General features: G+C 36.6%; 1 protein-coding gene across 1 annotated transcript in view; it reads right to left on the reverse strand.

Moving 5' to 3' along the window:
• Nucleotides 1-27,035, reverse strand: part of LOC117385580 (collagen alpha-1(XI) chain-like) — a 161,571-nt gene that overhangs the window by 100,134 nt on the left and 34,402 nt on the right. The window contains exons 5-9 of the mRNA XM_033982871.2: nt 19,053-19,184; nt 12,652-12,741; nt 12,039-12,137; nt 7,774-8,070; nt 2,542-2,604 (exon numbers count right to left, since the gene is read on the reverse strand). Of these exons, the coding sequence (XP_033838762.1) occupies nt 2,542-2,604; nt 7,774-8,070; nt 12,039-12,137; nt 12,652-12,741; nt 19,053-19,184 (681 nt within the window). The remainder of the gene's footprint in view (nt 1-2,541; nt 2,605-7,773; nt 8,071-12,038; nt 12,138-12,651; nt 12,742-19,052; nt 19,185-27,035) is intronic.

Below are 27,035 nucleotides of genomic sequence, written 5' to 3' on the forward strand. Positions count from 1 at the left end.
TAACTACTTCCAGTTCAAAAATATAGTGGAGAGGACAAGTACCATCCCTAGTTTTTAACCAGTGATTCGCCGTTGCTTTCTCACGATGACTAAACACAAACGTAACATTTGACATCGTAACATTTTCAGTATGGTGATGGTTTTGGTATAAGATTACAGAGAGGTAAACATATGGTAGAGGAGACATGTAGTTTGTAAGTCAGTCTTTAGCCTTGTGGTATATTCTCTCTATATAGAACATATGTTGTGGTGCACTGCAGCAGACAGTGGTTGTTGTGTCTACAGTTAGCAGAGCAAAGATTAAGTCATATATGTGTTATAGACAGTGGTGGGAAGAATACTTTGAAGTTAGTTAGAAAATACTGCCTACTTGAATTGAAATGTATTTTATAACATATTCCAATACATGGCCTAATCAGAGTAATCTGTTATGATACAGATTCCGATACTACAGTGGTAATTAAATAAGTCTTTCTTTAGACAATGAATGTGATTTTCAACATTAAATTGTAGTACTTCCTTTTATGTTACCGTGTGGCCTTATATCTGTGTAATCCCGCAGTCATCTAGGTAGGTTCCATAGTGGTCCACTGGCAGATACTAGTCCTTGTGGTCTTATTTTTATTCCAATACAGCTCAAGATCATTATAAAGCTATTTAATAAACATTTCTGTCCTGTGAATATGACTTTAGTATCAAAACCTGCTCAAATTAGTCAAAACATGTTTTAGTATCGATTAGTATCTGATTTTTGATATTTTTGACAACCCTATTTAGTTATTTCCTGACAGCGTTAATAGGTCTTGGCACATACAACAAAAAGCAAAAGCAAAGCAAAGGAGAAGCTAAACAGTAGAATGTAAACTATATCCAGATGAAAACAAATGTGTTGATGTTTTTTCCATGAACCATTTAGGAATAACTATGAACTATTCTTTTATGCACAATTCATTCATTTATAATCTATGTTTATTCCCATCAGTGTGTTGACATGTGCTTACAAAGGAAAATTAACAAAATCCATCTAAAATAACTTAGCTGGTCAACCTTCATCTTAGTTGTTTGTTAAACCTAGCACATGGCGTCTGATTCAAATTTACCAAGAAGTTGGCTATTACATTTGATTATAAAGTTGATGATTATTTGGACTTTTTTTTTTGTATTTCCTCCAAGAAAATAAACAGTACATTTTCATTCAACGCTAAAAACAATGAGACTATAAACAGGGTGCCAAATTCACTTTCACTTCATGTTTCTTAAGGTGTTTTCCTTGACATTTACTGCTTAAAAAGTGGAAAAAACAGAAGTAGTTCATCCAAATGAATTCCCCACTTTCATAAAGCATTTCTCGCAGCCTAATTTTTCCAACCAGCGTGTGATTTACTATTGGGACATGCGTGTATTATTTCTGCCGAAAAACTGATATGTAAAGGAGAGTAAACAGTGAGTGGAAAAGTTTGGGTGTCTCTGCTCCTATGGGTTATTGAATTGTTAAAGCGTTGTGCATCTGACAGACACTCGTTAAAACCTAAAACAGTAGGTTAACCAGTGTTATCCATTTGGCTTCGGACTTAAAAGTGGGATGACGAATTGCAGAAATAAATGCACGAAACACGAGTGGTGCACAGACAGGGACGCACATCACGCCTCATCCAAGACCCTGTATGATACGCAGTGATTCAGTCGCGCATTTTCCACGTGAAAATCAAGTTTAATGGACAGCTGCTGTGGAACGCTCTGGGATCAGTCAAAGACTTGTGGGAGTCAGGGCCAAAGCCAAAATATCACAGGTAATGGTTTATATTTTATTACTGCTGCTTTGAAAACAACATGTTGTTATCGTATCCGTCCTTGTGGGTCATTTTAAAGCATTTAAGATCACTATCAAATGCCTTATTGATGCAGAAATCATTTGCACCTGTCTGGCCAACATAGTATATTATCACACAGTTTTTGCTCTCATAGTTGTGATAAATCTGGCATCACCCGCTAAACAACTTCATTTGCATTTCCTCTAATGTTGGTGAAAACACCTCGTGCATTTTCATTCAATAATAGGAGCAAAACTGCACTGCATCTTTTATAGCGTCTCTGTGAGATATTTCGCCAGGTTTTTGCTCCATTTTTAGGATGGTGAGCTGTTTAGCAAGTGAGCAAACGCCATCAATGAGGCTTTTAGAGGCCAGGGATGAGTTTTGTATCGCCAAAATATGCTAGCAGTGCACATCCTGGTTCTTGGACGATAAAACACTTTATTTAGTTAGTTTTGAATTGTTCTTTTAGTGCTATCAACTGGTCAAAAAGTTGATGAAGTGTTGTCCAGTTGACAGATTTGGATTTTTCTTTTACTATGGATCATACCTGGATGACTGAGGGATAACACAGACACTGTATGATTAGATACAGACAACACACAGCAGTCTCATTTTGACAGTAAGAGCTGCGATTAAAATACATGTGTACTGGCGCAAAACTAAAATTGGAAAACTACATGGAGAGAAAAAAAATGGGTACAGCCATTTTAATCTGAAGCATACTCACTGGTTCAATAACAGCAGGCTCTCCTTTCTCCCCCTTCTCTCCCAGGTAACTGTGTCCATGGACCTACAGAAGAGGGAAAAAACATGTAAGTCTATATTTAAACCATTAACATTATCAAAAACTATGTCATCTGTCATTCTCTTGTTCGGTAGCCTTTCGTTGGTTTTATGACGTGTGAAAAATGCTGAGTTGGTTGCAGCACGCATGAAAAGATTTAGGTAGCTTAGAGACTATTTTGGGCTCCTGGAAAAACTAACCCCAAAAATCATTCACCAAGAAGCTATAATTTCAACATCGGTCGTGTGTCTGTTTACTAAACCAATAAGAGAATAGACCCCAACTGAGGCTGAAAACAGGGGCTGATACCTGACACTGTCCATACAATGATTTCACATATAAAGAATCTGACAGACCAGCTACTGCCCTATGTGGGTTCAAACCACTAAACTGAACAGCAGAGAAGGAAATCTTTTTGGGGCAAACAATGAAGACTTTGGGAGACTGAAATGTAGTAATTTTGAGTTTGAGATTAACTAGAGTGGATTTATGGCAGGCCAAAATCCAACCGTACTGAGAATGTGTCACCTTCTGTTTAAATGTTGAAGCTTTTAAAACACACTATGCTCATCGTTATAAACAACCTTATAAATTTAATTCAGTCAGATTTGTAAGTATAATTGCTGTTTGTTTTGTCCTAGGTTGAAATTAAAGAGCTGATATTACGCTATTTTCTGATCTATGTTAAAGTGACGTTTCCTCCCCAAAAACATACCTGGAGTTGTTTTGTTTGATTCACAGATGTTTAACACACAGACATTACATATTTAGGCTGTTTTTTTTTATCTCAAACAGAAGACACTCTGTTCCACCTTGTGATGTCACATGATAACACAGGAAGTACTCCACTGTGTTTTTAAATTCCATAAACCTTCACTAGATTCATTTGGATATGAACTGGATGATTTTAGCCCTCGAAGTGCAAATCGCTATGGACGAAAAGGTAAAAGATATTTGTTAACTTGAAAACTACTGCTTCTAGGGCAAAAGCTGACCAAAGCTGGTTGACTGAAGTGATATCCTGCCGATCGAGTAGTAGACTAAAAATGGGGCGGGCAAAAGCTCTCAAAACTGCACTACATCAGCATGGGAGTTCATGCAAAAACAATCATTTATGCTGGAAAAAAAGTACTAGAAAACAATGTGTTGATAAAAAGACAGACTAAACTTGTGAATCATGAAACGTGAATCATGAGTTTAATCTGCCTTTTTGCGTATACTGTAAATACAAAAAAATACCAGATCTCTCACTCACCAACTCTTCTTTACTCCTCTTGCCCTTTATCATATAAATAAAGCGATTAGTGGACAAAAATTAATTTTGGTTGACTAAGACCACTGACCGATTAATGGACCAAACAACTAAAGTCCCGCGGCTTTAACTACTTCATGACATCACAAGGTGTAAATGTAAAAAATGTATACGTTTTTCATCATGTAATGCGTTCATATAAAAACAAGGCATTTTATGCGTAAAAACGACCAAAATTGACCATTTTTGGGACATTCAAAGCAGAAACATGAAACGAGCCAGGTTTAAATGTCTTGCTTCTTTTTGTTGACATATTAGATACAAAAAATATATAGAGGGGATTTTGGATATCTTATTTAGTATTTGACTGTATTAGATCAGACTGAAAATTGGCCTAAAAATTCACATTTTGATGAATTTTGAAAAAAAATCCTGTACATTTCGTCAATAGATGCAAAAAAAAAAAATTAAACATTTTTAAAATTTGTTTTGCCTGTAGCGTCTCCCTTGAGATGCAATCCAGTGTTGCATCAATGTTTGGAGATAGATAATCTTAACATTCCTAGTTAAGCAACAACAACACCTCCATGTAAACAAACAGTTCACAAGCCCTCCACTAGAACAGTTATATAGTGCACCTTTAAATACATACTTAATTAAATTACTGAGTCCCTAGCTACAGCATAAGAGCAATACTTCATTCAGAAATGCCAAACAGATTCCAAGCCAGAACTTCCTGTCTGTATAATTCAAAATCTCCAGACAAGGAAATTGAACTGGATAGTAGCCATGGCAGACATTAGCTCAGGATAAATTTTGGCCATTTTATACAGTTTTTTTTTAAGACTTTGGACAAAAAAACACACTCAAATGGCCAGTTTGCATTGACATTATTCAAAAGATTACTGAGAAGTGTGTTTCTAATAAACTCCAGAGGTCACAAAGGTCAAAGGTTAAAGGGGGTGTGTCTGCGTTCTAACAGCTGGCTCCACATCTGTTTATATGCACTGAGAGAAGGGCCGTGTCCCATTTCAAACTATTCAAAAAGACAACTCCTTGATCCCTCTGCTTGGTCATGAAAGGGAGGGAATTGGGGAGCTAGTGCTTTCATTTCAAAGAGCCGTTCAAAGAGGAGGCTATTTATTCATATTTTAGAAGGCAGCCTTAGAATTTCATCAAAGAGCTACCGGTAATTACTATGAGGAATGACTGAGCCTAACATTTTATTACAATTGTCAAAACTGGTCAAAACCTGTACCATTTGAAAATCTCCATCAAATTTTGTGTCAATAAAAACTAGACGACTACTACCACTACTACTACCACTACCACTACCACTACTACTACTACTAGTACTACTACCTGTCTCTTTCCACCAATAGGAGTCATTAAAAAAATAGAAGTTTAAAAGTGCACTGTCTAGTTTTTTAATTCCCCCCCCTTCAGGCGTAAAAAGCAGGCAGGATCACTTTTATTTTTTTGTCTCAACTGGACCAATAATTCTGGATCCCGCTATTGGTAGAAACACGTGCGATGTCCGTGCGCTAAAGTATGTCTTAAGCTTCACTCATAAATGGTGAGAAAAAAGTTGTTCACTTTCCGTAACTTGGATTATAATGATAAGACGCACCAGAGAAAAGAACAGAGGAAAGATGGTGAGGATCTGCAGCTGGATCAGAGAGGAGGAGAGAGAGTGCGGACAGATGTCATCGCATATACAGATGCAGAAGGAAGGAGACTAGTCAAATTGTGCAGATTTTAGTCAAAACTTGTGAAATGCGAGGCCACGTGAGGAGACATAAAGAGACGAGCCGTGGCCTTGACTCAGAGCTTTCGCCTAAACAAGAAAGCAGTGACTCCTCTTCAGTAAAATGCACTATTACTGCCTCAGGCCTTATCATCAAGATCGACCAAAGTTTAAGATATTTCAATTTTTGGCACAGCCCTACTTTCCAGTAATTAAAAAAATAATAATTAAGATAGATATGTTCAACACCACACTGCAAGATTCCAGGCAAAGCAATATAAAAACAGCCCTCCAACCAAAAAAGTTACAAAGCAGATCTTTACAAAAATATGATTGATCCAAGGTGAGCGTTTTGTGTTCAGTGGTTTGCTTTGTGGCCTATGTACTAAATGCTTCCTCTGAGCTAAAACCTCAAACTCGATACTAACAGAAACTAACAACTACTCCCCCCATCAAACGAATGCCAGCCCTGTGTGATGTCGGTCCACACACCAGCTTCCGTAGTGGAGTCAGTGTGTCATCGAACATCACAGCAAAATTTATTCCACAGCACTATTTGGGGAGTGGGGAGGTTTATCATTTGGTCTTGCAGCTGTTTAGAGTTAACTTTGCCAAGAACACAAATATAAAAAGTTTTATTCTAAATTTCAAGCCCAGCAAAGTTAGACTGTCACAATAATTACTATATCGACCGTTGAATACATGAAAGATGGAACAATTATTTTTGGTGGTCAATATTTATCATGAGTACCGGTACCATTTCTTTGTAGTAGCTGGGAACTTTTTGTTATTTTTCTGTACTGTCATAACATTTGAGCTGTAGAGAGTTGAATAAATAACTTGTATGGCCTCTTCAGTGTTTCATTTATGTATTGCAGCTCATGTTCATTAACAATACTGTACAGAGAACATAGAATATAATAATAGTTTTAAGGGGGAAATCCTGCTTTAGGCTTGTTTGGCATTCAGTACTATCGTTTATCTCGTTTATTATAGATCTCCTAGGGTAAGACACTCTGGAAGCGTGCTGTAGTATCAGTAATAAATCCTTGCTGCCTTGCCTTGCTGATAACAGATGCTAACTGAAATGCATCTTTCCTTTGCTGTGTTAACTAGGAGTAGGGTTAGGGTTAGCGATTTTAGCAGCATATCTCTAAGAATAGCTCATTTTCTGGAACTGAATTGTAGACATAACACACAATATATCAGTCTAACCCAGGGCTGCTGTGACTACAGAAGTAACTTGACTGACTAATGCCACGCGAAGGGCTTTGAAAATCTTGAATAGCCCTATTGCTGGGTTTCAGATGACTTCAAAACATTCTACTGTCCAATAATATTTAATACAGATGGGGGACTGTTACATTGCTGATTTTTGAAGTAATATTTTTTAGGGTCCAGTTGCTAATAGAGATGATCAGGTTCAACTTTTGTACTTTGCCATGAAATACCAACAAGGTAAATTTCCAATGTTATCAATAGGAAAATCTTGCTCTTTCCCCACATCTGACAGTTCAATTCTAAAATCTGCAATCCATCAATATAAATCCAAAGCATTACTAATACATTTGACTGCAGTTACACTAGACACACTCTTTATTAGCTAATCTCCTGTAAAGAAAAACTACATCAATGACTAACATAATCTAAATATATATATTTTTAGCATCAACATGGTGTATGACAAATATACTTAAGTGTATGAGATGGTCATAGATTCCCTTGCATACATATACCTATAGGATTAGCATGACAAGTTGGCAAGTTTTTCCAAATTCATATTTAAAGGGCCCATATTACGCTATTTTCTGATGTGTTATACTTTTGTTTCTTCATCAAAAACATAGCCAGAGTTGTGTTTTGTTTCATTCACACATGTTTAACACACAAACACTGCATATTAAGGCAGCGTTCTCCTTTCAAACTAAAAACTTGGTTAAACTTTGTGATGTCACATGGTAATACAGGAAGTGCTCCACTGTTCGAGACTATAATAATAAAGGGTTCCTCAATCATGTGTGAATGAAACAAAACACAACTCTAGGTATTTTTTCATGAAATAACAAGAGCTTAAAAAGTCAATTTTGCGTAATTTAGGACCGTTAATCAAGAAATGATTATTATTTTTTTTACATTTGCGTGGACAAGAGTGTTGTTCTATACCATATGAACTTACAGAGCTTTCCCTGATGTCAGTTTCAGCTGGGACTCCTGGACCAAACTCCTCTTCATAGGCTGCTGTGGGCTTAGCAGGGCCCGTGCCATACTCATAGTCGCCATAGTCGTACTTCTCTACAAACTCCTTGTTGTCATAATTTTTCAAGTCGTACTCCTTGAATTCGTAAACGTCAGTCGCGGGCTCCGCTTTCTCTTGAGTGTCCACAGGAGGAGGGGTTTCCACAGCTGGAGTAGGCTCCGCCCCCACCTGCTCCACTCCGGTGATGTAATCGTCAACAATCTCCTCGGTATAGGTCTGGCATGGATCCAGAAGTCATGCCAAAGTGAGAGAGGGGAGGGGGGGAGGCAGAGGAGAGAAGAGAGGGGACATGGAAGTTAAGTTAGTCAAGTAGTGACACCATGTGAGAGGAATTCACATGTTTATGGAAGTATCAGGTTAACTATTACGATTTCCCAACTCCAAAATGGCAAAAACAACTGAAATTTTCCTAAGAAAGTTTCAGTTCAGTAAAGTAAAATGTAATAGCTAACATATGTGTGAGTCAACATATGTCTGAAAAGAAATAATATTAGTCTATTTCATTTATGGCATCATTACTTAAAATTGTCTTTGCCATTTGGATTGACAGCCGTACACAAGATTTATGAAGTTGCTGAGGTAAAAAATTTGCTTGGAACTGGGTAACTTGTTGACAACACTATGATGATCAATTGTTAATTCACCATTCAAGTGTTTTTTTATTCTTGTTTTTTTGTGAGCTAACCATAGACTGTATAAAAAAGTGGACTAAGTGAGTGTGACGTCACCCACAGCGTTCAGCTCCAGTCAAATGAAGCTCGTCGAGGCTAACGGTTATAGGAGCCAATTTGGAGCTGAGTTCGACGTTTGGAATTCTGTTGTTAATGTTCATATCTTGAAACACGGACAAAATGGCAAAATAAAAATGCACAGGATGTAGAGCAGGTTAATACGAACATTTAAGACCAAAATGACGAGGTTCACTGCAGCAATTACAGAGAGAGGGGTGACAATTTTTCATCGAGGAGCTGGAAGCGGATAGCAGGTTAACTGTGACCATTTATATATACAGCGTATAGAGGTAACAGTAGCTTAGTTGGTAGAGTGTTTACCCATTAATACAAGAGATACTGACTCTGTGTACATGGACAAGACACTTCAACCTGCTACTAGTGTGTGTATTGAAATATATGGTTGTACATCAGTGTGAATGATCTTTTGATGGAAAGAATTCAATGGAGGTATAAAATCACTATAGTTAGTAAAGTTGGCCGAAAATATATGCAATGTAATTTCTACTATGTAACTTTTTTTTTTTTTTTTTTGGATTTAGGTCAAAGTTGATTCTTAAATTGTTAATATATATAATATAAAACACAACTCTACCCCAGCAACTATATTGTTTTGTACGGCCATATTGGATGGGAAACATAGTCAATATAACAAAAATAATTCAAATTTAAATGTACAAAACATATGGGAAAAACACATGAGAAATAATGTACAATCTTTTAAAATTGTACAATATTAGAAAAAAACACCATGACACCATGATCATTTAAGAAAAACTGAATATTTCCCATAACAGCCATGATAACTATTAAAGGGCCCATATTACGCTGTTTTCTGATCTATGTTGGAATGTTTCCTTTTGAAAAACATACCTGGAGTTGTGTTTTATTTCATTCACGTGTTTATCACACAGAATCCTGCATATTTACTCCTTCTCTCAAACGGAAAACACTTTGTTCCACCTTGTGACATCATGTGTAATACAAAAAGAACTTCACTGTGTTTTTAAACTCCATACACGTTCACTATACTCATTGGGATCATTTCAGTCCTGGAACTGCCGATCTCTAATGAGCAAAAGGTAAAAGGCAGCTGCTCACTTGAAAACTACCACTTCATGACTTGACAAGGTGGAACAGAGCATTTTGAGCATTGGAGATATAGACAGACTTATAATGCAGCATTACTCAAACATGTGAAAATGAAACAAAACACAACTCCAGGTATGTTTTTGATGAGGTAACACCATTATAACATGACTAAAAGCTCACGAGTCTGTTTTGCATAATATAGGACCTCTAATAAGTTCATGATTTAAATGTATTGTACATGAAGTATTACCATCTGCTGTAAATTCCCTGGCCACTCATGCACTTTCAAGACCAGGTTTATGTGAGTCGCAATGATCCATATAATTAAAATGGATGAAATAAAACAACTTGTGAGTTACAAAGTTGTTTATGTCAAAATAGGATCATAGCGTAGTCCAAGAAATCCATGTTTGTTATGTTAAATCAATTATAAAAGTTCTTCCATGTTGTTAACAGTTAAGAAATAGAGGAGCTCTCTTCATGTGTGTAAACATTTGGCTTACATGTACAGATTTTGAGCCAAGTAAGAGTCCAGTAAGTAGTCACATAATGATTCAAAATGAAGATAGATTGTTTTGTTAACTCCTTAGAAATGCACCGCTGAAGAAACCTTTACTTAACAATTATTCACGTGCTGTCAAAACTTTAAGAGAGGAGCTGTGTCTGATTGTTGCTGTCTTAAAAGGTGAAAAATAGAACTACAACTTAGAGAGGCCAGAGTTAGGTTTTTTTTTTGGGGGGGGGGTTTGTTGTCTTTTTTAAAAGCTATTGTAGATTTGTCAAGTGACTCAAAGTTTTGAAGGGTTGAACACGTGGCCATATCATTCATAAAATTAAATATAAAATCATTAGTTGTTTTTTTTTCAGTTCATTGGAAGAATATTTTCAATAAAAATGAAAAACGCCTCTCTACCCAAACTACACAATTTCAAGATAAAAAGGTCTTGCAAACTAAGGGTGAATCCAAGTTTCCAAGCGGTCCAAATACAGTACTCTTCCATTAAATGTCATTATTCTACCTGTTTAAAATGAGAGTACAAACACTTTTGCCCTCCCGTAGACCCGGATCTGGGTATACTACCTACTTGTATGGAAACAATACTGCATGTTTCCACTTGCAGAATGAACCTAAGGCAAAGTCTGAATACACTGTCCTCAGTAATTAGCCCAATGTTCCTATATGGGCTGGCATATGTTAGCAGTTGTGGCTAACCCTCCAGGCTGTCTCCTTTAATAAATGTATAGTTTCAAGCTGATTGAAGTTTTCTTATCCACCTTCAAGGTACACTGGGGTGCAGGCAGCAGACATTGGCCCAAAAAGTTTTAGTTTCACTCCCCAAATGTTCTTCATTACCTTTAATGTGATGGTTTAGCTCAAATTGAGAAAGGATTGGCCAAATTCGGGATATGGCAGGAGTAAATGGGATGCGTCTGACTGCTGATTTTCCATTGGTTATGCTTCAGTACATAACAAAGTTTCCCTTCTAACCCCCATATTGTATACTGTAGTGTCGTATAGGCTTTCTTTGAAGGAGGTTGATTCTTTATAGGATCAAGGGCAGAGGAAGAAAAGCAGTTGGATTTGAACAAGGCCAGACTAGATTCAGGCCTCCAAAGTAGATGATAGAAATGTGTTTTTGTTTTGAGCTAAATGGTAATAAATATGAAACAGCACCAACCGGATACAATGTCAGCTCTCTGTGCTGTAATAAATAGGGAATTAAGCAACCTGAACCATTGCTAATATGACAAAACAAAATAATTTATTTATTGATAATTTTGTTAGAAAACACAATTTTACCCATTTAATACAGTCTGTGGTTATGTTGGCCACAGAATTGGGCAGAGGTGGGTAGTACTCAGTTACATTTACTCAGTTACATTTACTCAGTTACATTTACTCAAGTAACTTTTTAAAGAAATTGTGCTTTTCAGAGTACTTTTCTGGGAACATACTTTAAAGAGTAATATTTTTATTTTGCTTACTCTTCCTGCTGTAAGTGACAAAAGATTTATGATGACAATGAATGATTTGAGCATTTGTGTTTCTTGTACCAGTCCTTCAGATGCATTTTTTGTATTTTTTGTGTCTTCAAATTACATTAAATTCAAAATGTAAATCAGATGTTATCGCTCAGTAGTTACTCTAGTTTAAGTCTAGTTTGGGGATTTATTTAAATGTATTTATTTATTTGTGTGTGTGTTTTTTTTTAAATGTATTTATTTGGTTGGGACAAAGCATGTTAATGAACAGACATGACATGACAGATATGAACGTAAACACGCCGGATTATAGCCAAAGGCTCATTTCCATCCGTTGTCCCAAGGGCTGGGGTCACAGAGAGGTCAAAATCACTTTACCTGTTCCTTTCCTGCGGTGTCAGTGTTGGTGTCTGGGGGCCCTCCATCCACAGTGGTGTAGTCGTATTCACTGGGATAATAGTCAGCTCCTGCGTTTGTCTAAAAACACAAAACTGAAGATATTAGAGTAAGCACATAGAAAGTCAGGTTGCAAAGATAAACATAGTCTACACACACAAATCACTCCATCACCAGCCTGGGTTCTCTCAAATGAATTAGCATTCTATACAAATATAATATAAACAATTTTTTGCAATTTTTTTCAGTAATGTGTGCAAGTCGATTGCACAAAATGCCCACACATAAAATGTAAACCAACAGTAGCTCCCATGTTGTATATTGTAACAAATGTTAAATTATAAAATTATATCTATGTGTGTTACTATATGGGACACTCCCAGAGCAATGACGGATTGCAACCATTTTTCAGTTGTAACTAAATGGCAAAACAAAACAAAAAAATAATTACCATAATTTCAATACCAGATGTTACATTTTTAGAAATGTGCAAAACACAATCGTGCACAAATTACAACATACAATGATTTTCTTTGGGAGTTATTTTTGTGTTTACATGCATAAGCAGGTCACCGGTTTAGCAGTACATGTTTACCTCTGTTTTGGTTGGTTCGGTTGGAGGAGGCCCTGTGGTGACCTCTCCTTCACTGTAGTCATAGAACTCTCCATAGTCATAGTTAGTGTACTGTAAAAGAAGAGACAGGATAGACCCAATCACCAAATCATCCATGTAAACAGCAATGCACAATACCGTTCAGATATTATGCTTATTTACATGCCAGTTAAAGTGGTTGCATTTCAAACCATTGCATGTTTGAAATACATGGTTATTAACCAAATTATGCTGTTTTCTAATCCCTCAACCCATTTCCAAGATTTTAATCAGACATTAAAGCCACTGTATTAGACTTTTACTGTCTTAAAGTGGGGGTAAACACATAAACTCTGCTCACAACCACATTTCAATTTGAGCTGATAAACTGGGCAGTACCTGGAGGACTAAAGAGCGTGAGAGGGGAAGGGAGGCGGAGTTTTTAGCTATAAGAATGCTGTGATTGGTCTAACACTCACACTTCAAGCTCCACTCCTTCAGCCAGGTTTTTGTAATTAGAAACACCTTGCTGTAATCAGGGCAGTCCTGTGTGATGTCACGTAGAACTTGAAAGTGCATCCTATACTAAAGGAAAAACACATTTTACTCAAATGCGTGGGAAAAATCGGATACAGGCCCTTTACGAGAGCTATTAAAATTCTTGTTCATTTGCACAGGAAATTGTACACAAATATGAAGCTAGAAGAATCGGCTTGTACTTTTTAATGCAAACACTAACCACTAGCTTTCATTTATTGGGCTGTTAAAAGGTGAGATTAGGCTATCACATGTTGTTACGTTAAGGCTTAGGAGAACAAAACAGTAGCAGGGGGCCAAACCATTGCTGCGGCATCTGTGCAGCTAACATGTGCTAACGATTTGATGATCTTTTATAAGAAAACAGTGTGTCTACCATTCGGAAGTGATTCATTTAGATTTAATTTAACAGGGATAAGCGTCAGTTCATTTTTTAGCATATTTTGAGCCAATGCAAAAGAGAGTTTTCCATGCAACTGCTAAAATGTTAAGACTGGAATTAATTTACAGGTTTTGCCCAGTTGCTGGTGTTAGCGGTCAATTTAGCAGACCAGATTTGATTTGCATTGACAAAATCCTTTTCTTTTTTTCCTTTTCTTTAGGAGTTTAAATTTGGCAGCTGAAGAAAATCTGAGAAATGGCTACAATGATTAGATTAGCAAACCCACAACCACAAATCTGTAGCTTGTTAGTGTTGGACCTGCTAACAAGTCCTTATAAGTAAAAGGCCATTGTGCATTGTTGGCATTGATTATTGGAGAACACAGTGAAGCCATTTTAGCTTGGTTCAACTGTGGTTAAATCTCTTTAAAAAGGTAAGGTACGTTTTAGAGGTCCTATACTATGTGAAAATGACTCTTTGGACCATATTATAATGCTGTTACCTCATCAAAAACATACCTGGACTTGTGTTTTGTTTCATTCACACATGTTTGAGAAATCCTCCATTTTTGGACTGTCTACATCTCTAAAGCTGAAAATGCTCTGCTCCACCTTGCACTTTCTGTATTACCTCATAACATCACAAGGTAGAACTGAGTGTTTTCGTTTGAGAGAAGAACTCAGGCGAAATATGAAGGGTTTGCGTGTTAAACATGTGTGAATAAAGCAAGGCACAACTCCAGGTATGTTTTTGATGAAGTAACATTGTAAATAAATCAGAAAATGGTGTAATTTGGGCCCTTTAAGCATGGCTACTTTAATTTATAAGAGTTTTTTTTTTGTTTTTAGGATTTTATTTATACCTTTGCAACACCTAAAAAAATGAACTCAACAAAAACCATGTCATTTTTAAAAGATGTTTTTAAGTATGGAGTGACTAATGTTCATGTCTGTAATTGTAGTCTTACTCCCCCATATCTCTCTATTGTCACACTGGAAGGATAAATCAGACTGAGTTAACAGACAGTGAGCTGATGTCCACCTCTCTATCACAGCAGAGATTCAGATGAGCCCCCTGATGACCGCCGTGATCATAAAAACATTATCAAATCCACAACTTGGCCGGCATTGTGTCCAGTCACTGACCCAATGAGAGGTCAAAATGAAGGGAATTTTTGGCCAGACCATAGACTGAGATAAAGAGAGACAAAGAGAAAAATAGAGATGGTGGAAGAAAGATGCATAATGATTTATGGTTTTGAAGAACTTGGCTGTGCCCATGCTTGGATGAAGGGTGAAAATACTGAGGACATAAAAAAATAGTGCACGGTTGCGTCTTCTGCATAATTCCCTTTGTTTTTTAGGGCCAGATGTGGATGCTTTAAGGGGAGTAGCAGGTTTAGCCATTAACTCATGCACACAAAAACAAACAAAAAATAGTTTGTTGTTATAAATTTGGCATTGTAAGGTCATTATATTTTAAGTCTATCAGGAAATGATAAATCTTATATGGCCACATTTCCATTAAAATGCCAATTAACACTCAAGACAGGCAAGAGAGTTTACCGAATGTGTCACCAAATCATCAATTAATTAAATGTGACTGAATATATCTTAAAGAAATTGTACTTTTCAGACGACATTTCTAGCAGCATTCTTTTACTTTTTTATTTTGTTTTTTGTTTTTATTGAAGTGGCAAAAGCTTTATGTTGACAATATGACATTATTTGAACATCTGTGCTTCTTGCGCGGCTCATTCAGATAGTTGGTTCAGGTAGTAATTTTGCAGATATTTTTTTTCTCTTCCTTGTGCAATTTCTTGAACCACTACTATGTACGTCTACTTGAGTAATATTATTTTGAAGTAACATTACTCTTATTTGCGTACAATGTTTGACTACTCTACCAACCTCTGCTTAGAACAAACATGCATAAAAGTTGAAGATAAAGATCTGGTGACATGATCAGTCACTCCTTTAGTTTCAATTTAGCTCCAAATGGTGTTGGAATGCTGGAAAACATTTGTCCCTTTTACTCCTCAAACTGGAGATGAATAATGCAGATTTACAACGTCATCTCAGCCAAAACACTCCCGCTTGTCCCTTTCGGATTGACAAGCTCTCCGTCTTGTCTTTAGACGAAACTCGATGATAGAGCAATATTTTCCACAGATTTGAATTGCTGAATACTTGGACTACACTGGATCCGGCTAGTCCTAGAGTTTACTTTTCCAGGTTTTGGAGGTCTAGGTTTGGAAGGGAAGGCTAGTATTTCCCTGGGAGTCTGGGTAGAGCCTGCTAAAGTCATTAAAGATATAAATCACCACGTTCTGAGAGAGTGGGCTGAGGAAAAAGGGGGAGATTTTCCATTGCTCTGACCTCATCAGTTCTCAAGCAAAATACCGGAGGAAAAATGTCAGCTTGAAAAAAAAAAAAAATAAACAAAAGGAAAAGGAAAAAATTTGACACAAAAAGATAAGTTTCAATTAAGAAAATCTGGTATTGAAGAGATCAGGAATAATCAAATTTGAATTGCAATATGGTTGAAAGTGTAGAAGACGACTGATATAAACGATTTTCAATCAGAGTGAGAGGCAGAGGAGTGGACTCCAAGTAGAAAAAAAATAAATAAAAGAAAGAATTGAAACTGCTTTTTGTGTCAAATTTTTAAGAAAATCTGGTATTCAAAAGATCCAGGAATAATAAAATTTGAATCGCAATATGGTTGAAAGTTTAAGAGACAACTAATATCAGTGGATTTCAACCGGGCTGAGAGGGAGCAAAAGAAGCAGCAAAAAAAAAAAAAAAAGAAAAAGAAAGAAAGAAAAAAATAAATAAATAAAATGACCCAAAATGCAACATTGAGAAAGTCCGTTTTTTCAAGAGAGCTGGGAATAATTAAAGTTAAAGATAAAAGATAATGAATATGCTAATGCTTTTTGCGACTGAGAAGGAGCAAAGTGGACTCCAAGTATAAAAAAAAAAAAAAAAAAAAGAAAAGAAAAAAAGAAAGAAAAGAAGGAAAAGAAAAACTAACAATATGGTTCATATGTAGAGGACACCTGGGATGTCACCACTTTTCAATCAGACTGAAAGAGACTCCAAGTAGGAAAAAAAGGAACAAAAAGAAAAGAAAAACATGACCCAAAATGTTATGTTTAGAAAATCTGTTTTTCAAGAGAGCCGAAGTTAAATGTAGAAGATAATTGGTATGCCAATGTTTTTCGGACTGAGAGGGAGCAAGGTGGACTGAAAGTAGGGGTAAAAAATGAAAAGAAAAAAAAAAAAACTAAGAATATGGCTCAAATGTAGAAGACAATTGGGATGTCACCACTTTTCTTCAGACTGAAAGAAACTCCAAGTAGGAAAAAAAGGAAAGAAAAGAAAAATTTGAAACAAAAAGCAAAGAGTCAATTAATGAGATCTGGTTTTCAAGAGAGCCAGAATAAAGAAAATGAAATGACAAAAGACAGGCTGAAAATGTAGAAGACAATTGGGATATCAATGCTTTTCAATCAGACTGAGAGGGAGCAGTAGTAGCAAAAAAAGGAAAGAAAATGAAAACAAAATGTTGATACAAACAAACAGTAAAGTTTCAATTAAGAAAATCTGGTAAGTTAAATTACAAAAGATAATTGGTATGTCAATGCTGAGAGGGCGCGACAGGACAAAAAAAAACAAAAAAGAAAAGAAAAAAAAATGACACAAAAAGCTACATTCCAATTAAGAAAGAATTTTCAAGAGAGCCAGAATAATAAAATTCAAATTACAATGTGGCACGAATGCAGAAGACAATTGGAATGTTGACACTTTTCAAACAGAGTGAGGGAGCAGACTCTGTGAAAGTACTTAAAGTTGAAGGAAATATTAATGGTCCAAATATGTGCCTTGAATACTTGAGCAGTACTGGCAGTATAACAATGTCGAAACTAAAGCCATGTTTATAATGAAGATAGATTCAAGTAATATTATAACAAAATGACTACTGGCAAAACCTATAAGGCCGATTTGATGTTTTGTTGAACAATGACTTAACATGTAGACAAGGTGGGGCTTAACATTTTACAGTTTGATTTATTATTATTATTATTAGTAGTAGTATTATTAGTATTAGTAGTAGTATTAGTAGTAGTAGATTTTAGAATTAAAAAGTTAAGCAATATCTAATTTCAGCATTGATTTTCACTTAACATTCTGGCAGTTAATATCACAGGATGTAGAAAAATCCTGGTTCAGTTTTCAGTTCGCTTCCATTTTTGTCTAGATCAGTTCCTTGTTTTACACCCCATTTCCTGTCTGACTCTCCATCGCTGTCTGCAATGCCAAAGAATATAACAATATAATGTCTCACTCCGGGACAAAATAAACCAAACATAACAATTTACTCATCTTTGGAAAACTCTATATAACGCTTTATATTTGAGAATGGTTAGTATATCTACTTAACTCACTTGTAGTTTTGTTGGATTTAAATCTAATACAAAAGCATTTCCAGACTTAATTCTTGTCATCATTCCTCACTTATTTTTGTTATCATTCCTCACGTACTTCCTGTTTCTCACCCTGTTCTCAGTAGCCTATGTGACACTGAGGGTACTCACTTATAACACTTGGTGGGCTGCTGAGTTATGGAGTGCTTTAAATTAATGTATTTTAATGATTTAGAACAAGCACCACTATCACTCAGAAGTAGTTACTGTTATTATGTTAATTACTGAACTATTTTTGTAATCGATTAAAGCTGTTATCAAAGCACAGCTGTGTTTCCTACTGCTTCCTGCTTCTCAAGCTCCTCTTATCGCTCTGGTTACCCCACCCTTGCAGTTGTCCACACTTTCTCTGACTAACCCTTTATTTAGCCTTTCTCCCTCAAGACATCTTTACCTAATGACCCACATCATGATGCACAGCCCACCCACCCGGTCAGTCACCCACCCACAGCCTCACAGTTACATCACTGGTGCTAAAACTAAAATTATCGATTGCATATGTTGCATATTATAATGGTGCTTCTGAAAATCATTTACATTGTTCATCTAAACCTGCTGTGAAAACTTACAATTTGGCTAATTATTTAGTTTTAGTCCTGGTTAAGATCTTGTTTAGTCCTAGTTTATTTCTGATTTAGAGTTGGTTTAAGTAAAGCTCAGTGATGATTTACCGGTAGTTAATAAAGTCTTTGTCTCTTCCTTGTCCACATTTGAGTTTCATTTGACTGGAGCCGAACGCTATGGGTGACGTTACACTTCGTCACTTTCATCCACTACTTTATACAGTCTATGGTTGAAGTTTACCCCATCTAGTTAATATTAAAGTTATCTCAGTATTTCAGTATTTACAGACACAGTTTATGCTCAGTATAGCGCCATAAATTTGCACTTTGTTAGTCAAATTTTGGATTTAGCTTGGTATTAAAAGTTTGAGGATAACTATACATCTTTAAAAACACACACACACAGACCCATCAGAGAGACAGTTTGACTGACCACTTCCTCCTCGGGCTCCTGTGCTTGGGGCGTGTCATGGTGGGCGGGGCTTTCACAGTCGGGGCTGTAGTGTTCACAGTAGTCATGGGCCGCTCGGGGGTCCGCCACAATCAGGAGCTGCTGGATGTCGCCCTATGAGAAATCACACAAGAACAATGGATTTAGCATAAGGATTTGGTTATTTAATTTGACTTCATTCTAACCTGGGTTGTTATGTGTAAAACTAAAAGATATGTAGGCCAGCTGAACATTTGTCCGGGCTAGATTACAGTACAGAGATTTTCTAAACTTAATTTCATTGTTTGCCTGTGTACAATGACAATACAAGAATTTTATATCAACTTATTAATAACATTGTTCACATAAAATTACCAAATGAAGATCTGTAATATTCCAAAGATTTTGAACACTACGCTTGAGATTCAAGAGTAATGAAAAAGTAGCACTGTTGCCATAGCAATTACCAATTCTAAGCAAAACATTGTCTATTTTGAATCGTCAACTGTCCTCAAAATATCAGCCATAAACAGGATGTTGAAACCATGGAAGTATCCAAAAGATGAACCAAAGATGGCGTCATATTGGTTTCAATGGCCCGTGCTCACTGCCGTATGTGGCCAAATTTTATTTTTCCTCCCCATTAAATAAATAATGATGACAGAAACAGGCACCACATAATCAGTTCTGACCAACCAGAGCGATGCTGGCTGGAGTGTAGCTAGTGCGGGCTTAGAGCGGGGCAAAGATAAATCTTACAAAGCTAACCTTTTAGGCACTTTTGAGGACTTAAAAAAATTCAAGTCATGGCCGTGAATCAATCTCCCACCACAGCAGAGGGGGAGTTTCTTGTCCAGTTCTTATTATAGATTCATGGTTGAAACCTGCCACCAAAATACTGGCTATTAGATATGTATCAGCTAAAAAAAACTTTAATTTTTTTGTAACCATATCAGACCATATTTACAACTGTTCATGTTGAATATGGAGTTTATACCTGTAGTTTTATCTTTATGGTCTCCTCAATGACAAAGAGAGATTTATTCATTGAAACCAGGTTCTCACAGAGGAACAGGTTTTGAACTGGACCAAACCCATTTTGACTCTCCACTAAATTAATGTGGCTTCAACTTTACAGCTCTTTAGAGATGGAAATACTCACGGTCTCATGTCCTATTTTTTTTTTTTTTTTTTTTACGACTTTTAACCCAAACCAAATGTTCACAATATTTGACCAGTGCACACCATTTCATATTTCTTTGATTACAGCAGGTTTGAAGCAGCTTCACACCATCATTGATAATAAAATGTAACTAAAACAGATGTTGAATCAAACTTAAAGATCGTATACTACACAAAATTGATTCATGTGAACTTTTGGTCATGTTATAATGTTGTTACCTCATGAAAAACATACCTGGAGCTGTGTTTTGTTTCATTCACATATGTTTGAGTAACCCTTTATCATTATTATTATTACCTCCAAAGCTAAAAATGCTCTGTTCCACCTTGTGATGTCATGAAGCAGTAGTTTTCAAGCTAACAGCTACCTTTCACCTTTTGCTTAGTAGAGATCGGCAATTCCAGAGCTGAAATTATCCAAATTATTCTAGTGAAGGTGTATGGAGTTTAAAAACTCTGGAGTACGTCCTGTATCACCACATGACATCACAAGGTGGAACAGAGTGTTTTCCGTTTGAGAGAAATGAGCCTAAACATGGAGAATTTGTTTTAAACATGTATGAGTGAAAAACACACGTTTTTCATGAGGAAACATTATAACAGAGATCACAAAAGAGCATAATATGGGCCATTTAAGTAATTCCCTGACTACTAATTACAAGGAGCAATAAGGAGCGTGGAGTATTTGAAGGCCTACAAATTGCTCTAAATAAAGTTTACATTAAGTTTACATTCCAAAAGTCAGATAATAATGGCTCACTGACTTTACAGTCGATATGCAGAAGTCTGTTTTCAGTTTGGAAAAAGGGAAATTAGATGCTGTCTGTCAGGCTTTTCATTGGCAACAACTCTTTTTCCACAAGTGAATTCTTACAGTAGGAACATGTCTTTACCAAGTCTGTTGAGGTGAGAGAATTAAAATGCATAACTGGCATCTTACTATAAATCAACACATCTCGAGTGAATAGAGTTGTCTAAGTTGTTGACTCATACCTCACTCAATTACTTCTTTAAAAGTAGCTGGAAATGTGATGTTAAGAGATTGAAATGCAGGGGTGGGAAGAGTAGCCAAAGACTGTACTCAAGAGAAGTTGATGTAATTTGAAAGACAAAACATTAAATAATGCACAAGCAGGTAGCAGACCCCAACCAGAAATTAAAATCTATGTTTATGTTTACTGCTCAGAAGAAAAAATATCCTGCTCTAATAGTAGTACTGAAATGAACCTTTCCTGAATAGCTTTAGTATGATCTTGAGCTCTTTCGGAACAAGAATAAGACACATAGACAAGTATACATACATGGACCACTATGGTGCATACCTGGACGACGGAGGAATTACATATATATATAAGGCCACATGGTAATATAAAAAAGTACTACGACTTAAAGTTGAAAAAGAAATTCTATCCTATTTCAATAGAGAGTGTTGTTATCATCTTGTCATACTGAGAATTGAGTCTATTCCTTAATATCTAAATTGAGTTATACTGCTTAGAAAAAGAATAATAGCATTACTACACCGATAGAGTTAATAACAGCCATCAAGACTTTAATCCTCCAATAAATCATTTTTGTATGTGCAGTTCTTTCAAAAATGTCAACTATTTGTGTAAAAGTCCTTTCCACTCCGGGTAGGTATAAATATTAGACATGTGTGGACCTCAGCTGACCTAAAACTACACTCTAAAAATACACCTGGACCAACTAACAATTGGGCAAATAGCTGAAGTCGAACGTCACCGCAGAATAAAGGTGATGGGAGAGCGCTAACAGGGTGGCCCTATAGGAAACCCATACATGCAATGCAGATTGTATTTAATGACAACCATTTCTACATTAAAGTGGAACTAAACACTAAATCTGTTTATTTTCGCTACTAAGCTGAGTATATGATGTTTTAATAGCATTATCCTCTGTTCCTAGTCATTTTTTGGCAACTTTAGGCAAGGCAAGTTTATTTGTATAGCACAATTTGTACACAAAGTAATTCAATGCTTTACAGACTAAGAAAAATCACAATACAATACAACAAATTGAGTGCAAATTAGGTACATTTGCAGCTTTCTGGTCCAAAACGTGTAAATCTAAGTTTGTGCTGCCTTCAGTGGCCTCCGCAATTTCCAGTAGTTGGTGACATTACAAAAAATTCCCCTTATTACAACCAGGTAGGTCTGATTATAAACACCTGGCTGCTGGGGCGGAGTTTAAAGTGTGGATACCTGTTAGACCAATCACACTATTTATTATACGTTCAGACTCTCCTCCTGCCTCACTCTCTTCTTTAGCCCAGTTAGCCCAGTTTAGCAGCTCTATTTGAAATGTGGTTGTGGCAGAGTTTAGGTGTTAAGTCCCACATTAAAGTCGTCTGCTTCTTCTGAACGTTCTCGCTTCACTGTGATTGGTTTGATCCAGATGTCACTCACTCAGAGCCATACAGAGTCTAACCAACAAATGGGCTGCATTAAATAGAGACATAGTGAACAGTCCATTTTTTTTCACCTGACACCCGACCATAGTCGACAATCAGTTATTGCACCAGGATAACTGAGAAAAACACTGAAATATGAACAAACTAATACAAGACTCATATTTCAGGATTTTGAACAGGTCTAAACTACAGGGTTAGCAGTTTTATGCAGAATAAGACATGATATTTTGTTGTTTAGGGGGGAAATTATGGTACTTTGAAAATTGCGGCTTTTGCGTTTTTTGTTGGGTTTTTGTTGCTAATTTTGTCCATTCAAACTGTGATTTTGATTTGATTGCAATTAATTTTGCAGCACTAGTAGTGATCAGAGAGTACACTACATTATTATACGCACACTATCTAAATACTGCGTAAATGGGCTTATGATAGAACTGCCAGTGACATCTGTAATATGACCTCAATCTGCATATCTAACACTGAATACCACAGCACCATGAAGTACAATTCAAGCAGATCTGAATGAGTCCCATTGTTGTTGATACAGATGTAGTGTATTGTCCAGCTCTTTGCAGTGACCCCTTTAATCTCTCAGAGCCACAGCTCAGCCAACATTCTTTCAGCAGCACAGTGTCATAAATCTTTAATATGGTACGCATTTGGATCAAGAAAAGCATTGTAAGTCAACTTGTCAACACTTAGTAGCTGAGTTACAAGATTTCTGAAAGAATTTCTTGTCAATATCATCAGAATGTTGCATTTTTTTCTTCATCTAAAACAAATATGGTGTGTTTTGTTTCATTTGTGCATTTTTCAATATTCCCACATATTTAGGCTTTGTCCTTAAAACCCTGACCCTTTCCTTATGAATATAGTGTCAATACTGTAAACTGAATGTAAATCTATAATCATTGTTAATCATATTCTTTTACCCATGTTTTGACTGATCATTTTTGATTAGATTTTGACTTCTTATTAAAGCAAATAAAACTGGATTTTATAAACTTAAAAAAGGAACACAAAAGTTGTTGCAGTTATTCCTCCAATGTCTGAACTCCAAATCACATGATATACTGACAGAAAATTGGCTGTGAATCCACTTTTTTGCTACTAACCTGTTTGTATAGTGTTTTAATAGCATTATCTACTGTTCCTAGTCAATGTTGGCAACTTCAGTGCAAGCTAGGTAAATTTGCAGCTTTCTGGTCTATATATAAATATATATTTTTTTGCTGCCTTCAGTGGCCTCTGCAATTTCAAGTAGTAGTGACATCACAAAAAACTGCCCTGATTACAGCCAGGTGTTTCTGTTTACAAACACCTGGCTGCAGGGGCGGAGTTTGAAGTGTGGATATCTGTTAGACCAATCACATTGCTCCTCGTATGTCCAGGCCCTGCCCCTCCTCCCCCCCTCACAATTTTCTTTAGTCCTCCAGGTACTGCCCGGATTAGCATTACCTTTACTACACAGGGAAGCCATGCTAGCAGCTATTGTTTTTGAGTTGGTTGCCTCACTCCACCTTGTGCCCTCTGTGGGCTTTGTGCATGAATAATTAGAACATTGTGTTCATTTTACTTTCTGGATTGCCTTCTATTGTTTAGCATTTGCCAACATTTGAAATTCCAGGAATATTCCACACACTTATCCCCCGGCTTCACTCAAAATTGGATGAACTTTTGTCTTAGCAGCAAAAACAGTGATGCATTCATTGGTCTGTGTACAGTGCTAGCATGTGCATAGCATATGACACATGTTAGCCTAGCATCCTGCTCGGTAACAGCAACATTCAAAGGAAACATAAAAAGGGAGGCGAGACAGAGACTGATCAAAAAGATGAGTGTGTCTGGCGTTGTAAAGAGATCCTCCCTTGATGTACATGTTTTTCCTACAGGCGAAACACATTTGAAGTTTGGAGAGGCATGCCCGCCCATTCATTGTGAGAGTAAATAAAGTACTAGATATAAATACTCCACAGCTGTTTCCTGAAGGATTGGGAGTCTAAATTAAGACATTAGAGACGGAAATTGAAAGATTCCTGTGGCAAGGTGACACATCAAACGGCTATTTAGATTTAGTCTATGTTAGGAAAACTTTCGGAAAACCAACCAAATGAGGAATATGATGGAAAATGCAGTAGGATGTATTAAATCACTACACATTTGTTTGGGAATTGTAATTTGGAAAAGTGACCTGCCCATGCTTCAAAATTGTCACTTCACCTGGTCTCTCAGTTGACCACAAGAGTCAGGAATAGTAAAAGCAGAAGTTAAATCTGTCAACTGGACAAAAAGTTATAGGAGTGAAGACGTTTCGCTGCTCACCCAAGCCACTTCTTCAATTCAAGAGTCAATCTTTAACCTAAAAGTTAAAGCTGGATCAATGCAAGCAAGATTAAGAGTATGAAAAATATTATTGTGCAATTGTAAAGTCCATAGCACATTCAGAACAAAACAATATTAGACATACCACTCCAATGCCTTAAACTAGACTAGATTGTGAAATCGTTCAAAAAGAATTTTGACAACTTTTAAACCCAATGGTAGACGTGACCGCCACCACATGTCCCTACTTTTACTGGAATTTATTGGATTATAAATTTTGAGTGAGCCTCTGAGCTTCTAAATGAACTACAAACAGTGCTGGCTCTGTTCGTATTCCATTGCATAAAGGCGCACTATGGAACTTTTCTGGTATAAGGTCTTTTCTGGTATAATGTTACCGCTTTGGTATGTTCAGTGTTCCCGTATGGTATCATGGAGACAAGCAGGTAGCACCACAAGGCCAAGTTACAGTTTAGTTCTTAACACATTTTTACTATAGAATCTACCTGGATGGAGAGATTACACACATAAATAAGTGTAAGATAGGTTGAATATCATAGAGTGGAACATTCCTGACAAAGCAGTAACATCTCCAGGCAGAAAAGTTACATTATCTGCACCCTTATTTCCATGCCAACAGTAGCCCCAGCAGAAGATGTTTAGCACGTCTTCACCAGCTCATAACCTCTGTCCCAGGCTTTACAGTGTTCTCATATATTATTACCCTATAGCCGCGTGTGGAGAGAAGGACTTGAGACTGAAGTACTCTGTGATTTGATGCAGCCTGCTTGAGCCGTGCCAGACGAGAGATGACAGGAGGCACGGGACTTTCCCATTCTGTCTTTAGATCTAATTTGGAGGTATAAACAGAGCGGTAGTTTGAGTCTGACTGCAGATAATTATAACCATCCTCCATTTGGAAGTCGTAAAGGGTCCGAAACCTTAAAGAGCGCCAGTTTTATGTGAGAAGAAGCCAGTCTATAGGCCCATTAAAAAATTTTGCTATCAGAATGTTCAAAATTCCAGAAGTGGAGCAGATATAATTTTCAGTGATTAGCTAAGAAGAGATCGTAGTTTAAATCTGTCAACTGGACAAAACGTTGTAGGAGTGAAGACACTTCGCTGCTCATCCAAGTCGCTTCCTTCAGTTCTGGTCAGATTGCTGGTGGACACTGCCTTATATCTATCTGAAGCGAGGAGCTAACTACACTGAAACTGTAAACAGCTATTGTCTCCAGTTTCAGCGTTAACAACCCCATTCAATCTTTAATGGTCCCCTATTGTTCTCACATCATCTTTTGCTATGGATCAGACCTGGATAACTGAAGGATTACACAGACAACAGATCTAAATGCTGAAGGTGTTAAGCCTTTAAAACAAAACAAAAAAATAACAACAATTTTGAATTTCTGGGGTAGAAATATCTATCAGTTTCTCTGTTAATAAGGTTGGCAAAAATACTGTTTTCAAACCTCAAAATTATACTTGAGCATCACAGAAATTATAATTTATAGTTTGAAGATAAAGTGAAAAACTATAGTGGGAAAAACATTTCTATTACATTTCACTTTTTTAATATACCGCTTTTGCACCTTCTAGGCACTCAAAACGCTTTACAACAAGAAACCACTTCACACACACACATTCACAGACACTGGATGTGAGGTGGGTTAAGTGTCTTGCCCAAGAAAATGACGACAGTATACATCTGTAAGAGCTGGAATCAAACCACCGACCTGTGGGTCATTCAAATCGCCAACCTTCTAGTATTAAGTATTTTTAGTTATTATTTTATATTAAGTATTATTATTATTATTTTGTATTTTGTGATATTCTGTGGTTAACCTTTGTTTCCCCATTTAAATTGTATGGATCTATATATAGTAAGTGCTTGATTCAGGAAGCCACTTTTTGATGTGTTCATGTAAAGATTGAATTGGGTTCAGTGTAAATATATTTTCTTCATATGTTAAAGATGCAGTTTGTAACTTTGCTGGGAGAGCGTCCACCACCTTCTTGTTTCCATGTAAATGTTATTGCTTTGGCTGGAATGT

The sequence above is a fragment of the Periophthalmus magnuspinnatus genome, chromosome 17 (genome assembly GCF_009829125.3).
Source record: "Periophthalmus magnuspinnatus isolate fPerMag1 chromosome 17, fPerMag1.2.pri, whole genome shotgun sequence".
NCBI lineage: Eukaryota > Metazoa > Chordata > Actinopteri > Gobiiformes > Gobiidae > Periophthalmus > Periophthalmus magnuspinnatus.